This window comes from Pipistrellus kuhlii, unplaced genomic scaffold, assembly GCF_014108245.1.
Source record: "Pipistrellus kuhlii isolate mPipKuh1 unplaced genomic scaffold, mPipKuh1.p scaffold_m20_p_1, whole genome shotgun sequence".
Classification (NCBI taxonomy): Eukaryota; Metazoa; Chordata; class Mammalia; order Chiroptera; family Vespertilionidae; genus Pipistrellus; species Pipistrellus kuhlii.
In genome coordinates, this window is record NW_023425404.1 from 63,255,724 (window position 1) to 63,279,602 (window position 23,879).

Sequence of the window (23,879 nt, forward strand, 5' to 3'; positions counted from 1 at the left end):
CTGATATGTGTATGTGCCCTGACTAGGGTGTCTGAACACGTAACCTTGAATCAGGACAACGCTCTAACCAACTGATCTACCCAGCCAGGGCCAAGTTATTGTTCTTTTAATTTACCTTAATGTAGCTTGCTGCTTCAAAAATAAATAAAATGCATACTAAATCAGAATGTTAATGTATTTGGCTACATTAATCTCTGAAGCATAGAAGTGGCAAAGTGGAGGAGAGAGAAACAATTTTATTTTTGGCCTTTTTATTATTCTAGCAGTTTGGGGCTTCCACTCTTATTTCTAGATGGTTAACCCATTGATATCATTATACCTGACCCCCAACTGATGAAAACCACTCTTAAACATCAATAAATTCAGTTAAAGACCATGATCTCTCTGCCCTCAAGACAGATTCTATAGAGGGAAAAGTCTCTTTTCTGAATAAAAAATTGAACCAACTTCAGAAAAACGAAAAATCAGCCTCTGTCAAGTTAGGCAGGAGGGTGTCAGGCTTGTAAAACCAAACCTGGAGCCTACCTGCAGTCCTCTGAACAGGAGAAACCATCCCCTCTCCTATACCTTTCTGTAACCTAATTCTACTTTTTTAAAAAGACATCTCTCCTAATTCCCACTTCCAATAAATATCCAGTCTAAATTATTCTCCACCCAGTATTAAACTTTCACAAGCTCTATGGGGAAGATTTACCCTGAGACATAGTGAAGAGAATGGGGATTTTGGAAAGAGATAAAAAGGTAGAAGGCAAAGTGGTCCCCGCATCAGAAAAAAAGATATTTGCTTCTTCTGCAACTCAGCGATGAAGCAGTAAAACATAGAGTTGGTACGAGGAAGAGTTGAAATTTGTGAGACTGGGACATACTGAGATTCTTCGCTGCATTAAGGGTGGAGAAAAGGAGAGGTGCAAAGCAGCCTTATTCCAGGAAAAATGGTGGGACTAGGCCAGGGTGGGGAACCTTTTTTCTGCCAAGGGCCATTAGGATATTTATAACATCATTCTTCGGCCACACAAAATTACAGACTTAAAAATTTGCCTGCTCTTTGGGTCAAACATTTCATTAACTCACCCCTAATGCCTTGGCAGGCCTGGACATTCCCTAACCCTGGACTAGGTGCACTGGAATCAAAATTCTTGACTCCTCCTTTCCAATCCTCCTATAGACATGGGACTAAGGAGAACCACCCTTAGTATACTAAGGGAAAAGTGGATGAGAACAAGAGCCTTGACCCAGCCCATAGGTAAAGGACCAATCCTTAGCACTCTTCATTGAAGCTAAGGCCTGAATTTCTGCTCATTCAATTCCCACCTCACTTTGTGCCTTATGCTCATCCTCCCTGGTACACCCTCAAAATATCCACCTTTCCCCCAGCTTAAAAAACACAAAGCTTTTCCGTTCTTTGCCATAAGGTAATTTTTAAAATGTGGTTTCTTTGTTTAAACAGTTACTAAGTCGGTTCATCTTTTAGTAAGACTGCCCCTCCCATAGCCCCCATTCAGTCCTGAATGATCACATCATCATCATCACCATCCTCCTCCTCCTCGCTGTCATCCTCTTCTTCCTCCTCCTCTTCATCTTCAGGCAGTTCTTCTTCCTCCTCTTCCTCCTCTTCATCTAGACAAACCACCACCTCAGCTGGCTTAGGTAAACGAGAATCAAACCAATCCAGTACCTGTTGGATGCTAAGCCTTGACGCCTCACTCAGTTGAGGGACATCGCTTTCCCGTAGCTGTTGGTGGGCTGCCCAGTACCTCTCCAAGGGCTTTATATCCGGTGGAGGTGGGGGCACTGGCAGAGGTGGCGTCTCAGCCCATTCACTCAAAGAGCGGGTTGAAGGCGATGGTGCGGGAATTGCGGGATCCTGGAAATTAGGGGCCCCCGGTACTGCATTGTCCCGAAACCATTTTAGTTGCCCATGCTTCAAGGCATAGCGTGTGTCACCAAACCACTGAATAATCTCAGACCGAGGTAAACCAGTAATCTGTTCTAATTTATGGTAATCCTCACGTCGTGCCCATTGACACTGTAAAAAGAACGATTTGAGGATAGCCAACTGCTCTTTGGTTTTTCGCTTGGTCTTTCGCTGGCGTTGGGTATCTGGGGAAAGGTACTCTACAGGGCCGATGCTACCTAGTACCGAGTTAGGCCTTAGCCTCTGGGGCCAGGCTGGCTCCACATGTATGGGTAGAGCCTGTTCATTGGGCGACAGTGGCTGTGGGAGACAGCCCAGTGGCTGGGAGGAGTTAGAGGTGACGGTAATTCCATTAGCCAGTACCTGGAAAGAGGAAGAAGAGGTAGAGGAAGGAGTCACATTACATGCTGACCCCTGCTTATAACCACTGGCAAGTAATGAGATTGGTGGGGCTTTGTCCCGAGCTTGTGGCTGGTGGACAGCTGCAGAGTGGTTCCAGGAAGCAGTACCTATGCCGTGTGACTGGTCAGGACCCCTGCCTGCCTGCTCCTTAGAGAGATCACTGCTTTGAATATCCTGCCAAAATCCCGATTGGTGGGAGAATGCCCCACTGCCAGGTGCCATCAGAGGCTCCTTTGCTTTCAGGTGACTCATTGGCTCTGAAGGATCCTCAGGCTCTACCTTCAATCCTTTCATGTGGGTGGGCTCACTAAGAGTCAGGGGCACTATCCCAAGACTAACTTGCTCTGGAGGTGGCAACGGAGAAGGGGGCACCTCCTCTGGAGGCCGCCCTGCATGGTGAGTAAAAGAGAGGAGGGATTTGAAATGGAGTTGGTCCCTGTGATACACCACCCGAGCCCGAGTCTCTTCTATTTCTTCAGATGACCAGCTGATGCCACAGCGGAGGCGCTGGGCCATGAACCAAGTCTTGACTTTTTCTATCTGCAGCCCGTAGCGTAGACAGAGAAGGGCAATGTCTGCGAGGCTGGGGTAGGGAAAGTAGCTGAAGGTTTGCAGCAGGTGTTCGTTGCCATCCAGCTCACTGGTCTGGGCTGCTTGGGTCCACACAAGCTGGAGCTCCTCGGAGATTGGGGGGAGGCAGATGAGCCCCGCAGGGGAGGTGTTAAGATTGCTGGCCTCTTTATTAGGAGGCATGCTGCCTTCTGATTTGTGCCCTTCAGAGATCGCTGTAAGAAAGAAACAGCTCCGTCATTAGGGTTCTTCTTTTGGCCCACTGCTCAATTTCTACCAAACAAAATGTTGTGCTCTAAAACAATCAACTTTCTATGTGTACTGTACTGTTTTGCTTTCAAAGTGCTCATAACAACTTCTCATCTAACCCTATGAGTCACAACCGGCTAAAATTCCCATTTTGTGTATGAAAAAAAGCCATAATTACCCCGTCACATGACTAGTGTTTTCACCAAGAGGAAAATCTGTCTTTAGGATCCTTATATACCCTTTACCCTTCCAATACAAACTTACTTCACCACATTCATGGAACAAGAGTCACAAAATAAAGACTCAACTACAAAAACTAGAGGAGCAGTTATCTCCTCTTGTGATAAACTCATTAGCTCCTAACAATTTATTATCTCTAGAATGTGGAGATAGGTTGGGAATACATTTGAAAATCTAGAAGGTAGGACAGCACTGTTCCTCTGCCCAGGCCCCACTCCTTTTTCTTGCCCTTGTTGGTTGGGGAGAGGGTAATAGTACCTTTAAACCCTAAAACCAAACCTGATTGCTTTAATTTTTCTTTCTCAGTAGGATGATAGGTCAGGTACCTAGGATAAATGGGGCTTACCCCACCCCCACCCCACTAGGGTAGAGAGAAGGGAATGTTTTCTTCCCCTCACTCATCCTCAGAACAAAGGTTATCCCCTCCCCCGCAGCCTTTGTCTCTTCCAACTGCTCAGTCTCTCTCCGGGGAGCGAGAGCCCCTCAGAATGTAACAGCCCCCTTCACACAGGGCGGAAGCCTGCAGCTCTTAATCTCCTCCTCAGGCCCAGGTGGGCAGGTTCATAAACTGTGAGTAGGTCCTGCAAGACACCCAGCAGCACCACTGGTTCTGAGTGTGGATTGCAGGAACAGCCCTGACCATGCTTCGCTCCTGAAATACCAGCTGATGTTATTCCCCAGGATAATCCTGTTGACTGAATTTTAATTCAGCTCCCTGTGTGCGTCTTAGAAACAAATATTACTTCTAATATGTAAAAGATGGGACAGGAATCCTATTTAAGTGCTACAAGATGAATTGAGAAAAATCTCAAGTCCAGAAAGTTACAAATAGAGCAGTGTTGAGGGATTTTTTTTTTTATGATGAACAGAAAAATCCAGAAGCATTTCAATGTCACCATTCCCTTTTAATAAGCAAAACTTAACTGAAGTCCATGCAGAACCTAAAGGCAACATACACTGAAAATAATCTTAAGAGGGTAAATGCAGGCAATATGGCATAGTTGGTAGAAATATGATTCTTAAATAAGGCCAGTCTGCAGTTTGAATCCCAATTCTGCCCCCAGCTGCATGCTCTTGTACAAAAGTTACTGAACTAAACTTACATGAGCCCGTTTTCTCATGTGTAAAAAATGGAGACAGTGGCCGAAACTGGTTTGGCTCAGTGGATAGAGCGTTGGGTCTGCAGACTCAAAGGTCTCAGGTTCGATTCCAGTCAAGGGCATGTACATTGGTTGCAGGCACATTCCCCAGTAGGGAGTATGCAGGAGGCAGCTGGTAGATGTTTCTCTCTCATCGAAGTTTCTAGCTCTCTATACCTCCCTCTTCCTCTCTGTAAAAAATCAATAAAATATATTTTAAAAAGGAGACAGTGCTGGGTATATGTAAAGTTATCTATTTTTACTGAGTACCTGCTATGTGCTAAGGTATCATGTGTAGGCAGGGCCCAAACCAGCTGTTAGAGGTGGAAGTGACTCCACCACTTCCTAGGGTGCTGCTTCCTAGGGTGCAGGCCGGTCCACGGGGCCCTACAGACCAGCCCATGGGGCTCTGCAGGCTGGTCCACAGGGCTACAGCCCAGAAAGAGTAATTTAACCCCTCTAAGCCTTATAACTCACAAGTTTAAGACTAAGTGAAAAAATGCACTTGACATTATACCTAGAACAAAGGCTCAATAAGTAGCTTGTCTCATTACTTCAGCTTCATGGGGTGATTCCGATATGAAGTAATGCTTCTCCTAGACAATAGGGGAAGTCAAGCAAAAATGAATTCTTTAAAATTAGTTTTCAATCTGTTTTTGCAGAGTCCAGATTTTAACAGGCAAGAGAAAAATTATGTGATTTTTTTTTTTTTTTTTTTACTTCTTATATTTTGAAAGTTGGTTATAACTCCAGAAAGGATTTTGTTGTTTTAAAAAGTATAAAAATCACTGCTTTAGAACTGAATCCATAATTTGGTTATAAATCCTTTTTGATTGCCAGCTGAATTGCCAGTATAGTAGCTCCGCCTTCACCCTCCAGATTCATCCCCGACATGGCTGAGTGGCCTGTGAGGAACTGCTTGCACAGTCAAGTCTAAACCCACAGGAACAACACCAAGCTTAAGCTGGAGAATTCTTTGATTGCAACACATGACATCTACTTAACCTTATTTGTGTCCTGTTCTTTTTTTTATTTTGTTTATTCACCCTCACCCTTACAATCTTGGACCCTGTTCTTTAAGGACACAGTAACACTTTGGATATGAGAAAAATGTAGCTAAGGAATAAATGTAGCATCCTTCAGTATGAGGATGAAGACTGCCACATAGGAAATAAGGCAGGCACGGCTGTGAGGCTAGAAGGAAACATTTTGCTTTCATGTATGTGGTTTGCTATCCTTCAGATTCTCATTCTCATCTTGATATTTCAATGTAATATTCAGTCACGTAAATAACACATTTGGTGTACAATATACATCTACTTTCCCAATTATGCAAAACCCAAATTACTGAAGACTTCCTAATACAGAATGGGGCTTAAGTTAAGCAATAGTCATGATATTGCTCTTCTTTCCCTTTGGGCTTTCCTTACCCCTGGGCAGATGGCAGAAAAGAATGAGCAGCCTTAAACTACCAGACTAGGCATTCATATAATCTTAGGAGGAAAAAATAGATGTTCATAACTTTAGTCCTGAGCCTAGGCTTATGGTTAAAGCAAGAGTCAGCTAGAAAGACTAGATATGATCTTGCTGAATTCCCTAAATCGTTATTCAGAGAAGTACTGTCTGAAATGTGTCTTGATGGTATAGTTTTAAGGGCTTTAGACTTGTAGTGACATTCAATTTGTTGTGCTTCTACTAAACTTTTTGGATCATGAAACTCTTTGCAAATCAGATAAAAGTATGGGCACTCAGAAAGTTATGGCTACTACTCCACCCCCAAATAAATATTCACACTTACCCGTTATATATAACCTCAGGAGGTTCACTGGCTGCTCAGAAGTCCAGCTTTAGAACCTCTGTCTAATGTTCTCCCAGCTTAATTAAGGCAATGGTGGTGAGTGCTTGGAGGAGGAACAAACAGCTTGATGTGAATGAATGAAAAAAATGGATGGAAGACTCAAGAAAGTTTAAGTGGGTGTTGGTGATAGTATTTGGAGAGAGTGGAAGGTTGGGGTGTTCAACTGCGCCAGGAGCCTGGTTTCACTGACCCACCGGATTGTATGACCAATACCCATAGAGCACTGGATGCTAGAGTCTGGGAGGCTGCTGTGTCGTGTGCCAGAATCACCTGCTTTAGCTACCCTGAATACCTGGGCCAGCTATGTGTGAGTCCAAACCTGCTTATGCCTTTATGCCGTTGTTTTTCTATATTTATATAATAATGTAATTAAGCATTACGTAAACCAATGAAATATTAGTGCATTAAAAAGAGGTTCCTATGAAAGAATACAAAAGAGTTTACATCTTGAAAAGACCTGTGAGTGCGTGGCCTTGCTCCTCCGGAATCCCCCGAGGAACAACTGTAAAAGACTGGAGGGGCAGTGGACTTACGATTTTTAAAAATCTTAAAAAGGATTCTGCATTTGGCATGCTTCAAAGTTTAAAATTCTCACTCCACTTTAAAGAAATCAAACCTGGCCGTGGTGGCTCAGTGGTTGAGCACTGACCTATGAACCAGGAGGCCAGGGTCTGATTCCTGGTCAGGGCACATGGCAGGGTTGCAGGCTGTATCTCCAGTGTGGAGCAGGCAGGAGACGGCCAATCAAAGATTCTCTCTCATCATTGATGTTTCTATTTCTCTCCCTATCCCTTCCTCTCTGAAATCAATAAAAATATATTTTTAAGAAATCAAACCTGAAAATCACAGATAATGAGAAGCAGGGCTCCCATGTCAGACTGCACGCTAGAATTACCTGGGAAACTTTAAAGCGGGCAGCCTCCTCATTTTGACTTCGTTAGTCTGGAGTGGGGCCCAAGCATCAGTACTTCTAAAAAGTTCTCGAGGCAACCAGATTTGAGATTTGCTTGTACACATTCCATAAAGTCGATTGAGAACTCCAATCAGCAGGCTTATCCAAAGAAAACTCGGGGGGCTACCCCCAAAAGAACGGTGAATGAACATACTTTTCATGTCAACGTTTAGATATATTGATATATGCATCATTTAAAAAATTCCCAACTTTGACTGGCTTATATTTTTTTCCAATTACTGCCATCCACCTATCCTAATCATATAGTAAAGGGACTTCACATGTAGGGTGAAAAGTTCACAGGATAAAAGACCCGACCTGGGCCCACCTCACTAAACAGGTCTCGGCTTGAGTGTTCTTTCAGTTTGCAAGTTTCAGACTAGGACGCAGCACCAGGCACCTCTCTGGGACTCGGGTTCTCACTTTCCTGATAAGTGTTCTGAGTATGGCAGGGTAGGGGGTCAGAAGGGGCAGTTTCTCCTACAACTTCCGTTCCTAAAGGCCAATGCTCCCCAGAAGCAAGGCCAGGTTTCTGTGTGTGTGTTGAGGTCGCCGGGAGGTAGTCATGGGGAGGAGGGAGGCCTGGGAAGGAAACGTTTCTCCTCTCCTCCATTTCACAGGCAGTCTGAGGCTCCAAACTGGGTCAGAGAACAAAAAGTTGCTGCATTTGGGGCGATGAGCCCCAGAGAGCAAGCGAATCTCTATCCTCCCGTGGCCAAGGGCGTCCCAATCCAGCCTGCCTCCTCCCTACACACCCACTCACCCTCCCCCAGTTCCAACCGGGAACCCCAAAGTCCGTAAGATAAAGGACAGACGACCCGGCGAGTTCGAAACTCGAGTGCTACCCTCCGCGCGGGGGACAGGGCTCCGCAGGTCGGAGATCACCCCGGGGGATCGGGGAGGAAGGTCCGGGGGCCTGGGGGTCACTCACCGCGGTCCGGCCCGGGCGGCGGCTCCCAGCCTCGCACCATGGGCCGGGGGGTAAGGGGGAGAGGGGCGGGGGCCTCCGGGATGGAAGTGGGGCTCCCGCCCGGCGCGGCCTGCTCCTAGCCCCCCGAGCCGAGGGCCGGGACCAGGAATGCCCTTCCCGCCCCGGGAGCGCGCCCCTCTGGTCCGGCCCAGCCGGAGCGCGTGGGGCGGGGCGGGCCCAGGGGCGGCGCCCAGGCGGCCCGAGCGCCGATTGGCGGACGCGGGCAGGCTGGCACCGGAGGGACACCCTGGGTTGCCATTGGCTGCGCGGGTCTCAGCTGCAGCCGGCTATTGGCCGCGTGGGCCTCGGCCGGGACGCTATTGGCACGCAGGGCGGGCTGCCCCGCCCTCGACCCCGCGGCGCCGGACCTGCGGGCGCGCGGCCTGGCGCCTCCGGAGTCCCCCACCCCCCCACCCCCCCGGAGCTCGCGGCGCCCGGCCGAGCCGTCCGCGCGGCCGACAGCCCCTTCCAGTTGTTCCCTCCGGGAGCGGGTCCCTCCGGCATCCCTCAGCCTCGCGCACGGGCCGCGCCTTCTCGGCAGAGGGGCCGGCGGCCTCAGCAGCGTCACTGCAAATGCAGGGCCCGGAGCTACCGGGAACTGCGCGCTAGACGGATCCGGTGTCCTGCCGCCTGGAAAGGCGGGGGCGGTGCTGGGAGCGGCTCCTTTTGCTTCCCGGGACCAGCTGGCACCAAACAGGTGCTCCCAACGAACTGGGGGGGGGGGGGGGGGGGCACCTCCCTGCGCCCGCCCAGGCCCAGGCTCCCTGCGCGCTGTAAGGAAGATCTGGGCTCTGCTTCATTTTTTGGGACCTTAGTTTCCGCCGTCAAAAAAACAGGCGACAATAAAATGGACTTTCCACCACTCCAGTATCTCACACACTCTGAACTTCTGGGCCAGAGGATTGCATAGTTAGGAGACTCAGTCTTATGAATAAAGCTTGGGAACAGCACTTTCTGAAGTGACTCTGGTTCTTATGCTGGTCTTTGAAAGAGTCTCTTTTGCCTGTTGAGGTCACTGAACAGCTGTTTTTCTGTTCCTGGCCCTGTATTTGCCCGACTCCCTGCTCTCCCTCGTTACATTGAGTAACAATCTTAAGAGTCAGCCCCACCTTCTTCAAATTAGTGTTCTGCAGAAGCATGGGAGTAAGCAACAGAAAGACAGACAGGGTGGGGCCAAAGTAGGTTTACAGTTGTGAATACACGTTTTTTCTTCCATTATTAGTTGTATTACTTTCCATACGAACAACTGTCAACCTACTTTAGCCCCGCCCACTGAGAGTTAGAAGCTTTTGATCCCACGGGGTTTAAGTTAGGGCTGGTGATATATACTGACCTCAATCATGAATATTACAATGCCCCAATCGCTTGTATGTAATGAAGGAAGGGAAAGTGAAACATTAGGCACCAGTAGCCCTGAGTTTTCAGTGGAGTGATCATTTTCTTATAATCCAAACAATGAGACTTGTTTGGCTGGAAAGTCAGGCAAGAGCTGGGTGGGAATTTAGTGCCTAACCCTGGAGGGTTCAGTCAGTCACTATGGGAATCACTAATCACAGGCTTGGAATTATGATGGGCGAAGAACTCTGCCACCTTTTTTTGTCTCAAAGACATTAGTTCCCAGGAGTCAGGAGCAGAATCAAAGACAGATTGGGTAGAGGGAGAACCCAAGGAAAGGAGAAGAAACTCCTCTGCCCCAGTTCTGAGTACAGTCTGATGCCTCCCTTTTAGTGGAATTCACCCTAAAGCTTTAGAACAGTATATCCCAAACTTTTGACATATGTGTACCCCTTCTAGAATTTTCGTAACGCTGAGTACCGCTCGTACTCATGAGAACGTAGAATTAGGTGCAGCTAAGCACGGTGCAGTGCATATCCCCACCAAACCGGTGCAATGAGTACCCCTACCAAACTCTTCCTGTACCCCTTGGGGTACGCGTACCACACTTTGGGAAACACTGCTTTAGAAGATGGAGTTGACTGGGTAATGGAAGAGAGGAAGAGGCTGATAATATCAGATAAGTGAGGGTCCCACCTTTAGCAAGACGACAAGCCTCCCAGCTCTTCCATGGAATTAGTGGGGGTTCATCATGTCATCCTCAAGGTAGAGATGTTAATCCCCCATCATCATTGGTAGAAATCCTCTCTCCCTTTGCATGGCTCAGACATTCAGAGGACTGACCAGAGGCACATTTACCCTCTAGCTTAGGAAGAAAGTTTCACAGACTACTTCCAACGCACTGAAGGAGCCCCAGCAATGTGAAAGTATGGTCAAAGGTGTTTGTAAAAAATGAGGGGGGGGGGCGGGGGGGGGAGACAAAACCTTAAATTGAAACCGAGGCAGGAAAGTTAGGATAGGGAACAAAGCCTCAAGCTGTACCCCTCCCATTTTTTTTGTCTTGGCTGGAACATTACTGACATAACCTTCACTGCCCACCTGTTCCTCCTCTTCCCCCTCACCAATTTCTTACAATTGACAGAAAAAAAAAAAAAGGGGGGGGGGTTTCTGTTGTTTTTTTTTGAGAAATCACTATCATAGCTACTACCGGTTGGCTGGTTGCTTAGGCTTTTATATCTGCTGATGTAGCTTGTCCTTGCCCTGGCGCCAATTGCACACGTGTTTCGATCTGTCATTGTTAATTGTGAATTTGGTTGACACTTCAATTATAAAGGACGAATAGCAATATTAAAATATGTATTCTAATTTCTTTCTTAAAAAATATATTTTATTGATTTTTTACAGAGAGGGAAAGAGTTAGAAACATTGATGAGAACATCAACCAGCTGCCTCCTGCACACCTCTTACTGAGGATGTATTGGCAACCAAGGTACATGCCCTTGAGCAGGATCAAACCTGGAACCCTTGAGTCTACAGGCCGAGGCTCTATACACTGAGCCAAACCGGTTAGGGCATTAATTTCCTTTCAATGTCATGAATCATGCACCAGGACACTAGTATTTAATAAAACCCTTTCATGAAGCCTGGCTGGGACTGACTGGTATAGTTCAGTGATTTGAGTGTCCTTCCATGCACCAAGAGGTCACGATGGATTGATTCCCAGTCAGGGCACATATCTGGATTTCAGGCTCGACTCCCAGTAAGCAGCAGGCCATTAATGTTTCTCTCTCTCCCTTCCTCTCTACTTAATAATTGGTAACATATTTTTAAAAATCGTTATTACCGTATTTTTCAGACCATAAGACACACTTTCCCCCCCCAGAAGTGGGGGGAAAAAGTCCCTGCGTCTTATGGTCCAAATATAGCCTACACATATACTTTAAAAAAAAAGTTTTTTTTACTTGCCCGGCTCTGTGTGGTCTGTGTGTGCTTGCCCGGCTCTAAAATGGTTCTAAATGCTGCTGTTTACTTTACAGGGTTGATTACATGTGTTTATGACTGTGATGTTGGGTTTTAATGCACATAAAATATTTTAGGACACTATTTGTTTCAGAATCTTTTTTTCTTCATTTCCCTTCTCTAAAAACTGGTGCGTCTTATGGTCCGGAGCGTCTTATGGTCCGAAAAATACGGTATTTAAAAAAGAAAAACCTCCCACCAAGACTCCTTTAGGGTATTTTGTTCTCTGAGGTCACCTGCTCTCACTTCTCAGTGCATACTATCACATGAATAAATTTAGTATGCTTTGCTAAATGTAACACTTGAATTATTTCTTAATCCTGTGACAAGAACCTGGACCCCAGTACCAGGTTGAGGATTCCCTGAGTGCCTGTCAGCATCACAATTGGTTAAGATTGCTATCGCTTTCCTCTGACTTTCCTTCCATCATACTTTGCATTCCATCAGGTATAAATGGAAGGGCCTTGGGCATTTGAGTATTGACTAAGTTGTTAGGGATACACTTAGTTTGGGTTTTGTAGGAACACATCTGTGGTTTGCCTGTGAGTAAATAGTAAGTATAGTGTTACGTTTGAATTGTGTCCCCCTCCCAAAAAATTCTTATGTTAAAGTCCTAACTTCCAGTGCCTCTTAATGTTTTCAGAGATAAGGTCTATAAAGAGGTAATTAAGTTAAAATGAGGTCTGAGGGGAGTCCTAATCCAACATGACCAGTGTCCTTATGATAAGAAGTTCCGGCACAAACATGAACATAAGAAAGACCATGTGAAGACATAGTAAGAAAAGTCACCTATAAGGACAGAGGAACTGCAATGAAACCAACTCTGCTGACAACTTGATCTCAAACTTCTAGAACTGAATTTGTTAAGTCACCCAGTCTGTAGCATTTTGTTGTGGCAGCCCTAGAAAACTAATACATACAGCTTCCAGGAATACTCCTAATGTCAACAATTCTGGCTGAAGCCACAGAGGGACCCCAGGCAATAAGCCATGGTGTGAACCCTGGAAACCCCACACCTACCTCTCCTTGGATGTCTGCTCCTCATGTTGACTCCTCTTCAGCTTATGTAGTTTCACTAATAACGTACCAGAGTGGGTACTCTGCAGCGACATCACAACTCGGCTATTATGATGTAACTAGGAGGCATCTGATCATTCTCACACCAGAGCTTTATGGGTAACTGGGCTTTTCATCTTTCAGGTGATGTGGAGACAGTACTATGCTAGAACTTGACATTTTTCAAGGATGCCGCCCTTTCATATCTGTTTCTGTTGCTCCATTCTGTTTTAGACAGAGGCCCTTGCTTTTCATCACTCTCATATTTCTCATCTTTGGCTTTAGGATTGCCCTTGGTAGGGAAAAAGACTTTACTCTTCTCTCCAGTGCTTAAGGAGCAGAATGTAACTTGGATTGTCCCCTTAAGGAAAAATAGCCCCCACCCAGGGGGAAACATGGGACTTCTACCCACCCGAGCTGTTCCCTTTAACTGCACCAGCAGCTGGTGCTGCCAGGACACTAAGGCACTGGGGCCCTGATAACTTTTCTTTAAATATATATATATATATATATATATATATATATATATATATATATATATATATAATTGATTTTTTACAGAGAGGAAGGGTGAGGGATAGTCAGAAACATCAATGAGAGAGAAACATCCATCAGCCGCCTCCTGCATATCCGCGACTGGGGATGTGCCCGCAACCAAGGCACATGTCCTTGACCGGAATGGAACCGGGGATCCCTCAGTCTGTAGGCCAACACTCCATCCACTGACCCAAACCGGTCAGGGCCCAATAACTTTTCTTATTACTGTACTGCTCCAATGGTGGTGGGATCTTACTAGCGTGTTGTATACCTGGGTGGCCCAACTCCTTCCCAACCAACTTTTACATAGGCAGAGGACTCCAGCTGACAGGGAATAGGTCTTTTACGAAATGAGACAGGCCAGTGGCACCTGCAGCCTATCACCTTCCCCATAAACACCATTGAAAAGTGCAGCCCTCGCTCAAGCGTAAAAGTTTGGGCTAACCACCTGAGGCCAATTTTGGTCTCACATTTTAGTGAGTACAACTATGTTGCCACCTTCAGGGACCAAGTGAAATGAGATGACCAGAAAATTTACCTCTGGGTCTCTGCTGTACTTGGCCAAAAACACAAACAATACTTCTCAATAGCTGATGATATATTCTTTTCATATTTCAATTTTATTTCAATTTTATTCCAGAAGGGAGAACTGGTGCACGAGGAAGCTGCAGTGAGGCACAATCCTCGTGGGTTTGGGGCCCAGTGACTGGGGCTGCACTATGAAGAGGGTGGGAAGACTCTGGGCCTGATGAGAACAGTAGTTTATGGTGAATTCACAGGGCAAACTTTCCTTTCCTATCCAGGTTAGCTATTCAATGGGTAGATTATGCAATCTTCTTAGCAACGTTAGTGATATCAGCAAAAGAAGTGGCAAAGATGGGTGCCGGGAACCGAAACCTAACATTGTCACTGGAGATAAAATGTAAAAAGAGCCGAAGCTGGTTTGGCTCAGTGGTAGAGCATTGGTCTGCGGCCTGAAAGGTTCCAGGTTCGATTCCAGGCAAGGGCATGTACATTGGGGTGTGCAAGAGGCAGCTGGTTGATGTTTCTCTCTCATCGATGTTTCTAGCTCTCTATCTCTCTCCCTTCCTCTCTGTAAAAAATCAATAAAATATATATATTTTAAAAAATGTAAAAAGAGCTAGCCAGGCTTGATGGCTCTGAATGGCCGGAGCTATTAACTCATTGTCTAGTTGAGAAGTGCCCGGCTAGCTCAGTCGGTAGAGCATGAGACTCTTAACTCATTGTCTAGTTGAGATAGTGGTAGTTGAGGCAATTTTAATTTGTTAATCATATGTAAATGTAAGTTGAGTTTCTGTTGTTGGAACTTCCCACCAAAGAGATGTCTTTGTTTCAGAATCTCAATAAAAGGAATGGTAAAAGGCCAGAGAGGGGTTAATCTTCCCACTAGAGGTAGACTTCCTGCCTGGCCCCCATTTTCCCAAATTAACTCTTTTCCAGTCTCTCTCTTCATTTTAGTGTGCGGCCTTCTCCAGAAACTGGACCCTGAGTGGGCCCTGAACCACGCGGGTCGTGTCCCCCACAGATGGGGACACAGAGAAAACTATCAGTTCCTTTTGTTTCTCTTTATGCCTGGATGGGGAAGAGAATGGAAACTACCGTTTCCCCGAAAATAAGACAGTGTCTTATATTAATTTTTTCTCCCAAAGTTGCGCTAGGTCTTATTTTCAGGGGATGTCTTATCTTTCCATGCGCTAGGTCTTATTTTCGAAGGATGTTTTATTTTCGGGGAAACACGGTAGCAGCAGAAAATGAAACATTTCTGATATCCCTTGCCATGAAAAACTGTGGGTCTGATTGTGCAGAAGCCTGTTTCATAGCCAGGGAATGAATGGGCTGTAGTCAAGAGGCCTGGGTTTAACCCCATCTTGAACTGTACTAAATAAACAAACAAACAAATACATAAATAATTTGACCCTGCTGGAGTCAATTTTCATCTCTGGATACATATCCCCATCTGTATAGGAGCCAGGACCCAATAATCTCTAAAAACAAGCCCTTTTTCACAGGTCTCTGATTCTATGACCCATGGAACACAAGGATCCAGAGGAGCTCCAGAGAAACACAGAAGTTGGAAGGAATGTGGGAGTTAGATTGGAAAGTTGAGGAACTAGGGCTTATTATGAAGAGATGATGAGCTACATTCAAAGCGATAAAGAAGGAAGGCTATCAGACATCTGACTTCTGGATGAGAGAAAAAGGCAACAGTGTTCCCGCTGTGTTGTTTCAAGGACCCAAGCCCCTGACTTTGGTAATATTTCCTCTTCTGGCGTTTTCTAGTCCAGGGCTGACATATTCTCTAAATTGCTCCTGTTCACATAGTCATCAGCCTTTAGAGCACATGTGTCAAACACAAGGCCCTCGGGCCAAATCCGTCCCGCCAGGCCTTGCAATGTGGCTCGCACCGCGCTGTCATCACTGCACTCCGCTGCGTTTCCATCACAATGACAGTTTATGACTATTCAGTAAACCATTCGGCCCGCGATTTAGGCTGGATTTTAGATTTTGGCCCCTTCTCTGATTGAGTTCGACACCCCTACTTTAGAGGAAAGTCTCCCCCACACCCCCCCCCCCTCACCCCTCAATGCCTAACACTCCTAGTGTTTCCTGAGACGTATCAGCTTACCCCAGGCCCTGGGGAAGCTCTATATGGGAAGAACCAGAAGACTAGAGAGCTGGGTCTATAAAGCTGAGAATGGGGCCAGTAACTTCTTACAAACAATGAATTACCCTTGGTTCCCTGCCTCCAACCAGCTTGCATTTATCTAATACCGGGACTCTGAGAGAGGGCCCAAGCACACAGAGCATCCAGCAATGTCTAAGTCAGGGATCCTTGTAGCAGCAAATTTAGGCAACTGGCCTGTTCACAGCTAGTGGTTCATAATCCTAGCTCTGCATTCACTACCTATGTAATCTTGAACAAATTATTGTTTTTAGAGTTTCCTATCTCTAAACCAGGGTAATATTGTAATGCATGCAAGACACCAGATTTTAGTGGATAAGTAAATGTGTAATATTACAATTGTTAATGCAACATAACAGTAATGCATACATATTAAGCAAGAGATTACTACACACTGAGCCTCAACCCAATCTCCCTCTCCATTATCCTCCCTGGGGCTCTTCATTGATGACTAATAAGTGCATTGGTTGGTGGCTTCCAGTACAGTTTCTTCACTCTGCTGGAACTTTGACCTCAAGATGCATGAAACTTTTTTCTTCACCAGAAGGATGATATTTAAAGGGCCATTTTTTTGAGGAATGACTTACAGTTCCTCTCTTTCAGCCATCTTTTTCAAAGGATTAAGGCTTTAGACAGGAGGGTCATGGTAAAAAGACCTATTCTGTATTCCAAATGCATGTATGGGTACATGCCCACGCACTCTCTCTAACTGACAAAGAAAAGGGAGTTTCAGAAAATTGTCTTTGAGAAATCAGTGCTAGAAAAGGGGACGGGGAAACTGGTTACCTGGAAGCTCATTGTTCATCTGCATCAGTAACTGCTTCTCTTCACTCTTCTCCCTCCTAGAAGACTGTCAAGAAAGAACCTGAGGGAAGAAGGTGGGTCAACCATGGCCCTGGAGAAAAGGTAGGTTTCCCACCTCTTCTGTAGGGAGAAGGAATAGCACAGATGAATAAGGATGAGAGGGAGACAAATGGAAATAGAGATACTGAAGGCAAAAACCCTAGAATGCTAAAAGAAAAATGAAAGTGATGAGGGAGTTACAGAGGGAAAGAAAAAAAAAAGGAAGAAAAGCAAAGAGCTTAGGAACAGAGTAAAAGAAAAATAACCAGCAGAAGTTAACTAGAAAAAAATATAAGGCATAAGCCTGAGTGGGTAAAAGTGCAGCTTTCCTACTTCACTTGCTCAAAATACGGAGCAGACTGCCATCTTCTGGAGCCATTTAATTTTCAAATTGGTTTGATTCTTAATTTGAAATGCTTTCCCTTCCTTATGCCCACAATTCTTTCTCAAGAGCTCCCAATGTTGCTTCTGTTTATCTTTGGGACCTCCCAGCATCACTTCCCCAAGAGAAATGGACCTCTTCAAAGCTATCAGAGAACCCAGGCTGGGGCCAGAGCAAAAAGCAAGGGCAGAGGATGGGCTGTGGTTTGAGAGGTTGCAGGCTGGTTTGGGGATGCTTCCCGGGCTGTGGAAGACCTATCCTCAGTGCCAATCAGCTGCTATGGGCTCTGTGTGTTCTGAATGATAGCTCTCCAACTGTAGGTTGGAGCATGTGGCTTCTCATCTATACTGTGCCACTCACAAATCTTAAGTGTCAAAGCAAGGGTCCGTAAGAGATCGCCTAATCCAAGTCCAATTTCCCACGGAGGAAACGGCTGCAGAGAGGTGAGGGACCTTGTCCAAAGTTATATAGCTAGTCAGTGACTGACCTATCTTCTGAAGGAGCAGGTTAGTGGTTCTTGGGATTCACTGTCCCTTGACAAATACAGTCCATAAAGTGCTTATAGGTCATTAGAAAGCACCCCAGAAAGAGGCATTTTCCCGGAAGCCCCTGAGTTTATCAGCCCTTTAGGTGCTACATTATTTGGCTGCAAGGATAGGCCCCGAGTTGGTTTTGCCTTTATTTTAACCCCTAGGGCTGTCAGGAGGCTGGAGGAAGGGACTCTGACTGCTACCTGCCATCCCTCTCCAGCCAATTCTGAGACTGAAGCCAGGGACAATCAAGGGTGACAAGGGTATCCCATCATGAGGCCGGGGTCTAGGGAGCAAAGGTCAAGTTCCTAGAACTTCAACAAGGCAATTATGGCTGAAATAAAGCTAGGATGGGCAGGATTGGGGGACCTGCGGTGGCAAACTTGAGGGAATGAGCCAGATGACTTCATACAGAATACATCCTCAATCCCAGAGAGGTATCTTAACCTTTGACTGCTTAGGCACGGCAAGCTCTCCCATTCACGGAAGAGAACGTTATCACCATCCCTTTCCTTTTGCTTTTTTCTCATGCTTTCAGCTCCCCTTTCCTTACTGCCTTGGGTTCCTTTAACTCACATCCAACAGGTGTTTTCCACTCTATCTCCCCGACTTTGATCCTTCCCACTTCCGCACCCCTTTGATTTCTTCTCCACTTGACCCTCTTGGACAACTTCCCCCGCTCCTCCCCGCCACGTCTTCGGGCTCCCCCGGCTCCCGGGTGCCTCCGCAGCCGGCCGCGGGCGTCTCAAATAAAGTGGATCCACCCCTGAGGCTCCGGGGTTCCACCGCCGCAGGGGAGCTCGGGCCCACGGAGAGCGTAGTCACGGCCGCCGTTGTTGTCCCAGAACTCGAGGCCCGTCACGCGGTAGCGCAGGGCGAAGAGCAGGGCGCCCCCGGCGGGCGGCGCCGGCAGGCGGAAGGCGAAGCGGTCGGCGCGCGGCGGGGGCGGCGCGGGGCCGGCGTAGGCGGCGGGCGCCTCGCGGTGGCTCCGCCAGCCGTCGGCGCTCCAGCGCACGCTCACGCGCTTCTCGTAGGCCAGGTCCAGCACCCGCACGCTGCCCGCCACGCCCAGCGGGCCCGCCGCCGCGCGCTCCAGGCAGATGCGCTGCGCCTGCAGGCGGGCGGCGAAGCCGGGGTCGCGGGCCGGCTCCAGCGCGGCGCGCGCCTCCTGCGGACGAAAGGGGGAGAGGAGGGCGGAGCCGCGGAGATGAGGGGCGGGGCCAGGGGTGGGGCGGGGCCAGGGCGAGGAAGGGACCAATCCGAGCTCGACCCCGGGTCTGCCGGGCCAGAAAGCGGCCCAGCAGCCAAAGTGGCCTAGAGCACCCCGCCCAGAGGGAAGCGCCCCCTCGCGGACGGCGGGGCCCGGGAGGTCCCGGAGGAGAGGCGGGCCTCCCCAGCCTACCTGCAGGCCGCGGGCGCGGGGCTGGCACGGCGCGAAGTGGCGGAGGGCGTCCCTCTGCAGCTGGACGTGCACGTGGTGCGGCACCCGGGGCGGCTCTCCCGGGCGGAAGCGGCGCACGGCGGCCAGCTCCAGCCCCAACGCGTCGGCGAAACGCACTCTCTTGCGGGTGTCTGGGCTGCGGCTCCGGGATGCCCGGGCCCCGCCGCCTCCGGCGGGAGCAGAGCGAGCCCTGCGGCCGCGACTCGAAGCTGGAGCGCGGGATCGGGCCCCGAGGCGCGCCCCGCCCTCTCCTGGCTCCTCCTCCGGCTCCTCCTCCAGGCTGGGCCGCTGGCTGCGATAGTAGGCTCGCTCCGTCAGTGAAGCGATGAAGCTCAGGTTGCGGGGGATGTCCGTGCGGGGGGGCCGCTCGCGAGACATAGCATCCCTCGCCCGCAGGGCCGCTGCGTCACCCTCCCTCCCGATGACTGCAGCCGCCGACTTTAGCCGTCTCCCATTGCAGATCCTCTACCTCCCGTAATTCTGCCTCAGTTCTGTGACTACCTTGCCTCTGGCCGGCAGCTCCCAGGGTTTTAGACGGTCACCTCCCTTCTTCTGCAAGCCGTCCGCTCTGAGCCTGCGCTCAGTCGCACACACCCTCCGGTCTCCTGGCCTCCGGGCCCCGGCCCCCGCCCACAGTCCTCTGACAGGTGGCTCCCCATCTGTCTTCACTGCCGCTGCTCCAAGCTGCATCATGGGGCGGGGACTCCGCCCTTTCGGTCCTGAGAAAGACCACTTTGCCTTTTTTTTTTTTTTTTTTTTTTTTAATGGCCTCAACCTAGCTGGAAGAGTTACTGCAGGATGTAAAGAGTAACATTTCCTTTTCTTGCAGTGGAGGTCCAAAACGCGCAGCTTTTTCTTAAGGGCTTACCGTTTTCTTCTCTAAACCCTAGGCTTCAGGTTTGGAAGCAGTTTGGCGGTGGGTGCAAAGAAGGGAAGCTCATGAAACTAGGTAGAGCCCCAAATAGAAGCTGAGACATGCTCATAAGAGTAGGTGGTCCATTGGAAAGAGCTCTGAACTGAGAGTTGTAGAAAGACAGCTCTGGTTTCATTTCTGGTGCTATTTAGCTGCGTGACTTTGAGCAAGGCACAACTTCTCTGGACTTAAGAGTTATCATCCTTCCAAAAAGTAGATTAAAGTTCTGATCTCTAACCGGACTGTAAGCCCTTCGATGACAGAGGCTGTATCTGATTTATAGTTTCACCACAGAGTAGGTCCTCAAATTATTGAATGAATAAGCACACCACGCTCTTGGAGCTGAGACTGTAGGATTCTAGTTCCAACGGGAAGTTCCAAAAAGCAAAGAGCTGGCATTTTTCTTCATTTTTTTCTTTGTTAGTGAAAAACGCATGTGGTTTTGTTTTATAACTTGCCTACTGATGTTATATAGCATTTACAGTATGCTAGGTATGGTTGTAAGAATTTTAAAAACATTAAATCCTATAGTACAGCCATCATAGGAGCAGGAAATATTACTATAGATATTTTATGATGAGGAAATTAATGGAAAGAGGGGCTAGGACTTTTGCCTAGGATTACATAGATAATAATTGGGGAGCTGGGATTAGAATCTCAGCAGTCTGGCCCCAAAGTCCACTTTCTTATCTAATTGGTTATATAAGATTTAAACATTTAATAGTCTTAGTTAACATCTTCAGAGTACTGAAATATGGGGACTCATAATAGAAATGGAATATCTAAATTTAAAACAGCAGGAGAGTTTAATTATAAAATCACTAGTGACTGCCCTAACTGGTTTGGCTCAGTGGATAGAGCATTGGCCTGTGGACTCAAGAGTCCCAGGTTTGATTCCCATCAAGGGCATGTACCTTGGTTGCAGGCACATACCCAGTAGAGAGTGTGAAGGAGGCAGCTGATAGATGTTTCTAACTATCCCTCTTCCTTCCTCTCTGTAAAAAATCAATAAAATAATATTTTTTAAATTACCAGTGACTAAGATGGAAATGAACAGAGACATATACGTACTATCTTAACATTGTATAATTCATTCCTGTTTGCATTTTAATTCCAGCCATGCTATTGTAATAACCACAGCAATCCTATTTAGCCGGACTAATTTTTAAAGTGATACTGAGATTTATTTTCTTATTTAATACATATGTATAGAAATCCATGGACACATTTTTTTTTTTAATATCTTGGTGGTGTAAAATAATGTTTCCCTAATTTGTTTTGCAGTCAACCAGTTTTCAACTGTCTTCCTTGCCCTGGTGAAATATATCATTAACAGAATAATGTCCAAGATCAGCCTATATGGCCTGAGATTTTCTAGCAAAAGCTCTGTTACACTGTCTACAGTTTGAGCTGTCATTCATTGGCTCTGTGGTATTAGTCTGAGAAGATACTTGAAATACATAGCTTTGAACCCAATATAATTTGTGTAGGTCCAGCAGCTCCCAGACTGACACTGGCTGCTCAGACTGACACTGAACCTTTATTCCAAATAAGCCTTTGTGTCTTAAATAGCCACTGCAGTTGTCTTTAAACGTCTGACTAGGTCTGCTCCATAACTGGCCAGAGACATTGAGTGATTTATTCAGTCACATTTACTGAAGGTCTGTTAGGCTGTGAGGACATAAAAGTGAATACAATTCAGTTCCTGTTCTCAAAGAACTTATAAATGTGTTGAAGACAAATATTTTTGGATCCTGAGACTTAAAAATGTTTTATTTCAAGCAAATGTCATAGAAGAAATCAGGATGGCAAACGAAGGACTAGATTAAGTTATTCTCAGAAGAAGGAAACAACGTGGCTACTAGCAGCTGGAAAGATCAGCCCAAGAGCAAAGAAAAAGTGAGAGTGTTGAAAGGATCCTATATAATAAAAGGCTAACATGCAAATCAATCAAACAGAGAAAATGAACTGGTCACTATGATGCCCACTGACCACCAGGGGGCAGATGCTGAGCGCAGGAGGTGGTCCCTGGTAGTCAGTGCGCTCCCACAGGGGGAGCACCGCTCAGCTGGTGGTGGCTAGAGCCTCCTGCCTCTGCGGCAATTTGACATCCCCCCAAGGGCTCCCCTACTGCAAGAGGGCATAGGCTGGGCTGAGGGCCACCCCTCCCCCCAATTCATGAATTTCACGCACTGGCCTCTAGTAGTCATAAAGGAGTGGAAAGGGCTGTGTGTTCAGAATGCAGGAGGGAACTGAGTTTGGGCTTGTTAAGGGCATGGTAACACACTGATGGCCTGAAGTGAAGAGTGCCCGTGAAACAATACGGTGTTATGACAAGCTTTGGAGACAGAATTAGGTTGAATCCCAGCTTCTCAGTATGTGGCTTTGAGCAACTTAACCTCTCCGATGGATGAGGATAAAACAGAATAAGGATTAGTGTGAGGATAAAATATCATGCATGTAAAGAAAGCACTTAGCACCTAAAAAGTTCTCAAGATGTATTAGTTGTTACTATGATTGTTACAGAGAAGACCTTGTTTGTCCAGTGACCATAGGGGCAGATGGTAATACCAAGGCTTGGACTGAAGATAGAAGCAAGGGAACTGGCAGGAAAGGAGAACTGGGTTACCTCTTTATGGCATTTGGATGGAGATCTCTCCAAATAGAGCTGAAGGAAGTGCCAGCTGCAAAAGCAGCTGGGCCCATCAGAATGCCCAGGAATGCCCTAATGTGGATCAGCTGTGGTCAAACAGCTTCACAGCCTGTGAACTGCCCTGTATAAATGCTCTGCCATATACAATAATAAACATACATACGCATGCATGTATATGTAATCTGAGAGAATAAACATTAACTTTGGCAACTTCCAGGAGGGGAGAAGAACTGTGAGAGTGGAAGAGGGAAATTGAGAACCTGTATTTTTTTTTTCTCTATACCTCTATGACTTTTTCATAATGAAAATGAGTTTGTATGTTCGGTAAAAAGAAAAAGAAAACCAATATGCTTACAAAAAGAAGAAAGAAGATGAAAAGTTACCTGCAGAAATTGCTTGCGATCCAAGTCCTGGCTAGGGAGCCACAAAGCCTACAACAGAGCATTGGGTTAAAGGTCCGGAAGAAAAGAGGAAGTGAAATGTTTGGTGTCATGTTGTGTGTGCCAGTTCCACAGAGCGAGGCATCTAGCAGGCAGTTCCCACCGGTACGGGCACTGCTGCTTTTCCGGGCCAGAGAAGTTCAACAAGTACAGGGAACATCAGAGATCGTCCGTAAATGCTGAATTCGCTCCGAGGTCTGCTGACGCCCAGACAGCTTCTCCGGGCAGCCTCCGGAGTCAGGAGCCCAGCCCAGCCCTCAGTGCCCTCTCAGCCAGCCCTTCTGGGCCACCAGCAGCCCTCTCTCTGCCTGAATTGTGGCCCTTCCCAAGCCAGCGTCCCAGCCCCGCCCCTCTCTCTGGACGCATCTCTGGGCCCCATCATCACCAGGCGCCGGGCCCTCCCTCCCCGCTTCTCCTCCCTCCTTCCTTCCCTCCCTTCCTCCCACTCTCCCTCCCTCCCAGCTCCTGCACCAGGAAACGGCCTGGATCCCGGCAGCCAGCGGCCTGACCCGTGAGATCCCTACCCTGGCAGGCAGGGGGATTGGAGACAGCTGAGGTTGGGGTGAGGGAGGAGCTGGGCCTTCGGGCTGCACTGGGGGGAGACCGGAGTAGAGATGGTGTCAGCTGGAAGCCCTTGGCCCTGGGTTTCCCGGGAGGACAGTCATTAAACATGGATTCGGCCACACAGCTGGCAGAGCGTTGGAGGCGGGGGCCTGGTCCTGGGAGCTGCA

General features: G+C 47.5%; 1 protein-coding gene across 8 annotated transcripts; it reads right to left on the minus strand.

Moving 5' to 3' along the window:
- Window positions 1-221: 221 nt before the first annotated feature.
- LOC118725320 (protein phosphatase 1 regulatory subunit 3E) lies at window positions 222-23,494 on the minus strand. 8 transcript variants are annotated; one of them, XR_004989972.2, is made up of 4 exons: window positions 19,104-19,870; window positions 18,424-18,869; window positions 16,733-16,870; window positions 16,253-16,458 (listed from the first exon to the last, which is right to left on the minus strand). XR_004989972.2 is itself a non-coding variant. In XM_036448981.2 (3 exons), the coding sequence occupies exons 2-3, from the start codon at window positions 16,755-16,757 to the stop codon at window positions 1,499-1,501; spliced, it is 1,629 nt and encodes a 542-aa protein (XP_036304874.1). In that variant the 5' UTR covers window positions 16,758-16,870; window positions 23,092-23,494; the 3' UTR covers window positions 222-1,498. The 8 variants fall into 8 exon arrangements, 6 of the variants coding, with proteins under 6 accessions (XP_036304874.1, XP_036304864.1, XP_045440552.1 ...); XR_006742190.1 differs by having other exon boundaries at window positions 16,253-16,655; XM_036448981.2 differs by lacking the exons at window positions 16,253-16,458; window positions 18,424-18,869; window positions 19,104-19,870 and adding exons at window positions 222-3,102; window positions 23,092-23,494.
- Window positions 23,495-23,879: the final 385 nt, after the last annotated feature.

Bases quoted from the DNA above. Each gene is read 5' to 3' on its own strand.
- LOC118725320 (XM_045584596.1), bottom strand. From the start codon at position 8,799: ATGCCGGAGGGACCCGCTCCCGGAGGGAACAACTGGAAGGGGCTGTCG. The intron at 3,103-8,663 runs GTCCGGCGCCGC...TCTTTCTTACAG, and splicing joins GCCAGGCCGCGCGCCCGCAG to CGATCTCTGAAGGGCACAAA.